We start from the raw sequence: 8,796 nt of genomic DNA on the forward strand, positions 1-8,796 counted from the left end.
AAGAATAAATTTATTTAAATAACAAATAAAATAACAAACTCCATCAAAATGCTATCTTTATGGTGTTGATAAAATTTTGTCCTTACTTTCCATTCCAACAGTGTCAAATTCTGTTTCATATATGCACTGTGTTACAGCCAGAAGGCTTAAAGTTTAAAATAATAAGAAAATACAATACAACGTAGGCTGGTAACAGAGAGAGACGACGAAAGTCGAAAGGGCAGATGTCACGAGACGGCGACCGATCGTCGCTTGTCAGCGGCGATCGGGTGTTCTCGGCTCTATCGATAGGCCCGCTCACTTTTTGAAGCAGTTTTCGTAGCGCTGCGAAATAGAGAGCATCTCGAAGGAGCTCTGACCTTGCACGGATTTATCGTGCCGAGAAATCACGCGAGTGAGTAGATTCTCGTCGTCGTGTCGCTGAATGCGCCCGGGTTCACAGCTCGAAACGTGACTTACGTTGAGTGTGGGCTACGTGAGACGAGAGGTCAACAGTGATTATGAATTAATCACTGGTTAAATTAAGATCTTAGGGCCCCGTCGTGCGTTTATTTGCGTCTTTATTAACTGTGTAATCGGTCAAAATCGTTATCGAAAAATTGTAAAAGTAAACGTTTCTCATGCTTGTATTTTGAATCAAATAAAAACCAATTACTGTTTGTACGTACTGGAAAGTGAATTTCATTTGAACTGTGAATTAACCAGCATTTATTTGGATTATAAAAACCAATATTAATAATAATTTTACATCAATTTGGGACTATACATTTTGGTGCCGTGACCAGGATTGTTGGGTGTAAAGGTCATCATCATCTTCGAGCTGGCCCTCTGGCCACGCTGTCGACCGCTGGTCTCGCCTCCCTCTGCTCTGGTTCGACGGTTGGAGAGAAGTTGAATATTTTTTATTGACATCCACGTAATACCTGCTTGCCTTGTCGCTTTTGTTAAAATTAATTTGTTCTGCGGTAAATGCATGCATGCATATAAAGACGCGTGATTGAGATATTTTCTATAAAGAAGTTGAAATCAGTGTATGGTTGTCTGGCTACCCGCTTTTCTCGAAAGAGGGAGAGGAGAGTGTTGTTTACTCGATTTGCTGGTGGCACGAGCGTTGTTGATCTGAACGATTTCGCGAATTTGCCTGGCCTATAGAAAAAAGTTAAAGCGCGCTCGCGCGTAGTCGGATTGCCAGGCGACGGTGCTTGTTTTGTTTCGCTGGCGTTTGTCGGTTGATTACGTTTAAACGGAATTTCCTTAATTGCTCTTTCGTTACGAGATCTTGTCTCTTTTTTTTTTTTTTTTAACTTTTATTTTGTTTTCTCACTGCATCAAAATGAGTAATGGAGTGAGGATTATTAACCAAAAGCGCACCACTCTTAAAACCTATATTACGAAACTTGAAAAGATTGTCGCCGACGAACAGACAATCCCTCCGGAGCCGACAGATGCGGCTATAGCTAGAGGTCGACTCGAGCGCGTAAGGGAACTGTTTACAGCGTACGAGGAGCTACATGACGAGCTCGCGTTGCTTGTTGAACCGAACGACGCTAGTCTCACAGATTTTGACCATGTCGGAGATAAATACTACTCAATTATCGCGCGAATTAACGCCTTGTATCCCCCGCCTCCACCTCCGGTGCCTCACGCCAATTTAGACACCACGTCGATAACCATCGCAAATAATACGCAACGTCTAAAGCTACCCGTGGTTGAACCGCCTAAATTTGACGGTGACTTATCGAAATGGCTGTCATTCAAAAATGGTTTTACAGCTATAGTTGAGGCTGAAAAGATGTTGGAACTGCAGAAGTTTATGCTTCTTCGAAACTGCCTACAAGGGAACGCGCTCGCAAAGATCTCAGTGTACGGACTGCACGAAGACAATTTTAAGGCCGCTTGGGCGTTGCTTCTCGAGTCGTACGATCGAAAGAGGATCATGATAACAACCCACTTGGACGCATTACTAGATACCTCTACGCCTACCGAGATGTCGCATAGTAGTTTAACTAAACTAGTCGATCATGTACGACAACATATCGATATGCTCGCGACGTTAGACGTAAAACCCGATAAACACTTGATAGTAAGAATTGTCGAGCGCGCCTTTCCATCTGAGATGTGGTCGGAGTGGGAGAGATCGCTCACTCTTGACAAGATACCGACGTTGAAGGAAATTTTTGCGTTTGTAAACGAGGCCACGTTTGGATGTCGGTCAATCGAACAAGAAAATTTAAACAACTAACGCGACAGCAAGGGAAAAAGGGCGTTTACTAGCGGGATTCAAGGGGCAAACAAAAGAGGTAAATTTTAAGGAGGAGTCCGTTCTTTCGTGACTAGCGCTTCAATCGACTGCCTCGAGTGTAAGGGTGGTAAGCATCCGTTGTACCGTTGCAAAGCATTTATAAAGGCTGACATTAATTTACGTTGGAAAATAGTCGGTAAAAGTGCGGTTTGTAGAAATTGCTTAGTCAAACATTCCGGTGAATGCAAATTTTACAAATGTAAGAAATGTGGAAAATTTCATAACACTTTGTTACATCGTGAGGTCAAGGAGTCGTCGACAGTCTCGACTGGCTCAAGCGCACCTAAACAAAAATGACTCGTACAGTCGACTGTTCTCAGTCTTGCGTCACGCGCGCTTCAATCCAAACTAATGTTGACAGCTCAAGTAAGAATAAAGAATTCGAGTGGAAAATTTTTAATGTGTAGAGCTACAATGGATACGTGCGCAACTATACATTTAGTAACTGAGAGTTTAGTTAAGCGATTGGGATTGAAAAAGAAGCCGTGCGCGGCTACGATTGGGGCATTCGACGACTTGAACACGACGTCGAGTGGGGCGGTAGAGGTGACCCTTCACTCGATTAACACTCTATATAGTAAGACTCTCGCGTGTTTGGTAATTCCAAAAATAGCAAATCAGATCCCGAGCGAACCATTTCGTCGCGATTTAGTTAATATACCTAAAAACTTAAGGTTAGCCAATCCCAATTTTCATTTGCCCGGAGAGGTCGATATCGTAATCGGATCTGGGGCTACGCTGTCAATGCTTTCTCCGGGAAAAGTCGATCTAATTATCTAAGGGCGGGGTCGATTTCATTCTGCACAAATCTGAATTAGGCTGGGTAGCTGCGGGAGGTATTGCAGACAAGTGTAGCCAGACAGTTTCTTGTCATTTAACTGGGCTAAGAAAAATCCTTGAAAAGTTTTGGGTGATTGATGCCGCCGAATCAGAGGCGCCAAAACTATCCGGAGAAGATCCCTGCGAATTACATTTTATGCAGAACGTAACACGAGAGTCCTCCGGACGATATATCGTCAAGTTGCCTTTCAAAACCTCGGTAGTCGATCTAGGTGAATCGCGAGTAGCGGCATACCGTCGGTTTACGAATTTATTGAAAAAACTAAATCAAAACCCGATTCTTAAAGAACAGTATGACCTGGTCATGAATGATTATATTAGCCTAGGTCATATGACATTAATCGAAAACGAGCCATCGGAAGCTCATTATTATTTGCCGCATCGCGCCGTCGTTAAGCCAACGAGTTCTACGACGAAAACTCGAGTTGTATTTGATGCGTCGGCAAAAACTGAAGCCGGAGTTTCATTAAATGATGTCCTCTTCATAGGACCCACGATTCAGCCCAAGCTCTTTGAGCACTTCATACGATTTAGAACGTACAAATATGCCGTTGTGGCCGACATCGCGCAGATGTACCGGCAAATCTGGATTCATCCCGACGACCGTCGCTACCAAAGAATATTTTGGTTACATGAAAATAAAATAAGAACTTACGAACTAAACACGGTTACTTTCGGCGTTTCTTCGTCTCCTTTCCTTGCGATAAGAACACTGCATAAACTCGCGAGTGACGAGTGCTCGGCATTTCCGATCGGCGCTAGGGCTCTGACGCAAAACTTTTACGTGGATGATTTTATCGCTGGAACAGATAGCCTCAAAGAACTTTTAAGGCTCCAAGATAAAGTTATAACAATCTTGAGGAAGGATGGATTTGAAATTCGAAAATGGGCGTCCAACGAGGCGGCGGTTTTAAACGGCTTAGTAGGGGGAATAGAGAATTTCTCACAAAGAACGATTCGGTTCACAAGACGCTAGGAGTTTCCTGGAGTACTTCGAGCAACGAGTTATCATTTGCCGTAAAATCAGATCGGACAGTAGAAAGGATTACTAAACGATTAATTTTAACTGAGTTAGCCAGAATATTCGATCCATTAGGACTCTTAGGCCCAGTTATGCTCGCGGCAAAAGGTATCATGCAAACTTGTTGGAAAGACGATCTCGCGTGGGACGAATCGGTCCCCTTAGACCTTAGAAAATACGTGGCGCATTTTCTCAAGAGAACTTAAAGCAGTGAATAATTTGAGAATGTCGCGTTATTTGCCCGTTGAAAATTTCTCGAATGTACACTTCACGGTTTTTTAGACGCATGCAAGACAGGCTACGGAGCGTGCATCTATGTGCGTTCGACGGTAGTAGCCACGGAAATGCTCGAGTTGTCTTACTCTGTTTAAGGTCGCGGGTCGCTCCGATAAAAAAGAGGACCATTCCACAACTAGAGTTGTGCGGCGCGTTAACTCTCGCTCGATTATACCAAGACGTAATTTCGTGGCTGTCTTTTCGTCCCGATAAGGTCATTTTTTGGGTAGATTCAACGATCGTGCTTCATTGGATAAGGAAACCGCCAGAAGCCTTGAAGGTTTTCGAGGCAAATCGCGTCTCGGAAATTCAAAAATTGGCAAAGAATATCGAATGGCGGCACGTACGCTCTGAAGACAATCCGGCAGATGCACTGTCAAGAGGGCAGTTTGGTAGTGACTTTGTAAAAAATAGAACGTGGTTCGAGGGACCCAACTGGCTCTCGCGGACGGAGGAGCAGTGGCCTTGTTCGTTCGAACTTCCGACCGTTGATCTGCCAGGGTTAAAAAAGGTCGCGTGTTTAGTCACGGACGTGCGGGACGAGGACTCCTTAAAAAACGTAATAACGTACATATCAAGTTATGCAAAATTAACGCGAATATTTGCTTACTGTTTACGTTTTATTAATAACATCAGAGTAAAAATTAAAGAAAAGAATAAAAGTGTAAGGCTGAAGGAGATCAGAGAGGTATCTCGTCTTGTGATATCGGAGCTAGATGCGTCGGAAAAATGCATTATTAAACTCGTACAAAAGACTTGTTTCAAAGAGGAAATCAAGCGCGTCTCAGCATCCGCGGAACTAAAAAGCGTTAAATTGGGGGCATTAAGTCCATTTCTTGATCAGTACGGTATTTTGCGGGTTGGAGGCCGAATATCAAAGGCTAGCACGACTTACGATCAAAAACATCCGTTTCTTCTTCCCTCTCGAAATCGTATTGCCGATTTATTAATTCGGTACTATCATGAAAAGTTTTATCACACTGGGATTCAGTCTACGTTATATAATATCAGGCAGCGATATTGAATTATCGACGGAAAGAATCAAGTCCGATATATTATTCGCAAATGTGTAAAATGCCGACGTTTCAGGGCGAAAACGGTAAATTATAAGATGTCGGAATTGCCCGAATCGAGATTGAGTGCCGCGTTTCGCTTTTTTCATACAGGCGTCGATTTTTTCGGTCCATTATTTATAAAAGAAAAGAAGATTCGGAATAGAGGAAAGATCAAAGCATATGGGTGCATTTTCGTTTGTATGACCGTTAGAGCGGTTCATATCGAGTTAGTGAGCGATCTTAGTACCGAAGCATTCTTAGCCACGTTTAGTCGTTTTAGGAGTTGCCGAGGAACGCCAGCGCACGTATATTCAGACAACGGGACGAATTTCGTCGGAGCGAATAACAAGCTCCGGGAGTTGTACGCTTTATTCGAATCAAATGATTTTAAGTCGCGGGTTTTTGATGTTACTTCGAAAGAAAGAATTGAATGGCATTTCAATCCGCCGCTCTCGCCTCATTTTGGAGGTTTGTGGGAGGCGGCGGTGAAATCTGCGAAACACCATCTCAAGAGAGTCGTAGGCGACTGACTATACACTTTCGAAAATCTTCAGACTCTGTTATATAAGATTGCCGCAATCATGAATTCGCGACCGATCTGCTCCGGGTCGCCTGACGCTAATGACCCTCCGGTATTGACACCAGCGCATTTTTTAATAGGGCGCTCTTTCACGATGTTACCTGAAAGAGATGTTAGCGGGGTGCCACACAACCGATTGTCGTGCTGGGAGGCCATAACGAAGGCAAAACAAGAGTTTTAGAGGAGATGGCAAGTCGAATATTTGACTGAGTTACAGAAGCAACAAAAATGGCACAGGTCAGATGTTAATATGGAAGAGAACATGATTGTTCTTTCAATAGATAAGAACCAGCCATGTACGCAGTGGCGGATGGGGCGAGTGGTAAAAGTACACCCCGGTGGCGATGGCGTGGTGAGAGTGGTGACAGTCAAAACGGAGCATGGAATTTACCAAAGAAATGCAAGATCACTGTGTCCATTGTTTTCAAAAGACTTTGAAGTCGAAAATTCATGACAATATTTATGTATTTAATTACTTGCATGTATTTATTTTTATTACTCTTATGTAATTCGAATTCAAAAATTTTATTTATTAATGTTGTTCGTACTTACTCCCAACGGGGGGATTGTGTTACAGCCAGAAGGCTTAAAGTTTAAAATAATAAGAAAATAAAACACAACGTAGGCTAGTAACAGAGAGAGACGACGAAAGTCAAAAGGGCAGATGTCACGAGACGGCGACCGATCGTCGCTTGTCGGCGGCGATCGGGCGTTCTCGGCTCAATCGACAGGCCCGCTCATTTTTTGAAGCAGTTCTCGTAGTGCTGCGAGAAAGAAAGCATCTCGAAGGAGCTCTGACCTTGCACGGATTTATCGTGCCGAGAAATCACGCGAGTGAGTAGGTTCTCGTCGTCGTGTCGCTGAATGCGCCCGGGTTTACAGCTCGAAACGTGACTTACGTTGAGTGTGGGCTACGTGAGACGAGAGGTCAACAGTGATTATGAATTAATCACTGGTTAAATTAAGATCTTGGGGCCCCGTCGTGCGTTTATTTGCGTCTTTATTAACTGTGTATTCGGTCAAAATCGTTATCGAAAAATTGTAAAAGTTAACGTTTCTCATGCTTGTATTTTGAATCAAATAAAAACCAATTACTGTTTGTATGTACTGGAAAGTGAATTTCATTTGAACTGTGAATTAACCAGCATTTATTTGGACTATAAAAACCAATATTAATAATAATTTTACATCAATTTGGGACTATACATTTTGGTGCCGTGACCAGGATTGTTGGGTGTTAAGGTCATCATCATCTTCGAGCTGGCCCTCTGGCCGCGCTGTCGACCGCCGGTCTCGCCTCCCTCTGCTCTGGTTCGACGGTTGGAGAGAAGGTGAATATTTTTTATTGACATCCACGTAATACCTGCTTGCCTTGTCGCTTTTGTTAAAATTAATTTGTTCTGCGGTAAATGCATGCATGCATATAAAGACGCGTGATTGAGATATTTTCTATAAAGAAGTTGAAATCAGTGTATGGTTGTCTGGCTACCCGCTTTTTTCGAAAGAGGGAGAGGAGAGTGTTGTTTACGCTTTTCGCTTCTGAAAGTATGAAAAAAAGTTTTTAAAGCTACTATGATGAAATTTTGTGTTAAATAATATATATTTTGAAAGAAATAGTTATACGGATATAACCTTTAAAAAACAGGTTTTCTTACGGGTTCTTATACATTTCAAGTTATAATTGTTTAATAATCGTGGTAAAGAGATATGCTTGAAAGTTTAAAATAATACATTATACTAAAAAAAAGTTAACAAACCATTACTTATAAAAAGCCATAGTAAATTTCCAATCACAGGCAATGTTTGCTGTGTTTTTGTCTTACGATATTCATATCTCTCACATAATTAGTAATTAGCTTGTCTCAGTATTGGTTATTAAAGCTCGGCTAATATCTGGTCTTGATGAATGGTCTCAAATCGTATAAATCGTCATCGTACAAATCGGAATCGTAAAATACATTCCAAAGCTTGTCTTATTACCGGTCTCGAAGTCTCTCCAAAAAATAGTCTACAAGCCGGTCTAAGGACTAATTTTAAAGTAGATCTCAAAGCGTTTTTTTTTTAACTTGTCTCAAAATGAGTTATAAAATAAATCATTACAAAGTTGTAAGGCAAATGTTATAGTAATGATTTTACAAAGTCTACAAACTGATTATAATTATACATACAAAGATAGAAAGAAGGATTTACTGCAGATGATATAACTGATTTTTTAAATTGTTGTAAAAGCTAGCTAAAAAAATGACCCGGATAGAGTTCTTACTATCTGGAGATAGCGCATGCTTACGCTGTTGAGCATTTGGGTAGTATGGATGTGGCTGCTTAACGTCAAAACTGGCCGTGACGATAGAGACTGCATAATTCCCGCTCACAACGATATGGGTTTTTAGCAGTAGGGTGGGATGAAGGTGGTGGATTTTTAGTAGTACTTGTTAAGCAGACAGTAGGTGTAGCGAAAACGAGTTAATTTAATAAAAATAATAATACAAAGTGACGCATCTTTACTACAATGATTATTTAAGTCATGAATAATTGAGCTAATCTGATTAGGCGTATTGTAAAATTGCTGTGGAGGATCTAGTAGGGACTCAAGGATTTTTATTGCCACTAGATTAAGGGCTTGGAATAAAACTTTAAGTATCATCAAAAAGAGGGCATTACGAAAGACTTTTGTTTGTGCCTGCAAGGATAGACAGCATATGAATTGTTATGAATTAGTTCT

General features: G+C 41.7%; 1 protein-coding gene across 1 annotated transcript; it reads left to right on the top strand.

Moving 5' to 3' along the window:
- Positions 1-1,333: 1,333 nt before the first annotated feature.
- LOC149375454 (uncharacterized) lies at positions 1,334-6,024 on the top strand. Its single transcript, XM_089589130.1, has 5 exons — positions 1,334-2,207; positions 3,121-4,102; positions 4,446-4,998; positions 5,095-5,393; positions 5,529-6,024. Exons 1-5 carry the CDS (start codon positions 1,334-1,336, stop codon positions 6,022-6,024), a joined length of 3,204 nt encoding a protein of 1,067 aa, XP_089445256.1.
- The last annotated feature ends 2,772 nt before the right edge of the window (positions 6,025-8,796 follow it).

The sequence above is a fragment of the Copidosoma floridanum genome, unplaced genomic scaffold (genome assembly GCF_036245765.1).
Source record: "Copidosoma floridanum isolate Cflo_tuat_1 unplaced genomic scaffold, Cflo_Japanese_pri ptg000007l, whole genome shotgun sequence".
NCBI classification, from domain to species: Eukaryota; Metazoa; Arthropoda; class Insecta; order Hymenoptera; family Encyrtidae; genus Copidosoma; species Copidosoma floridanum.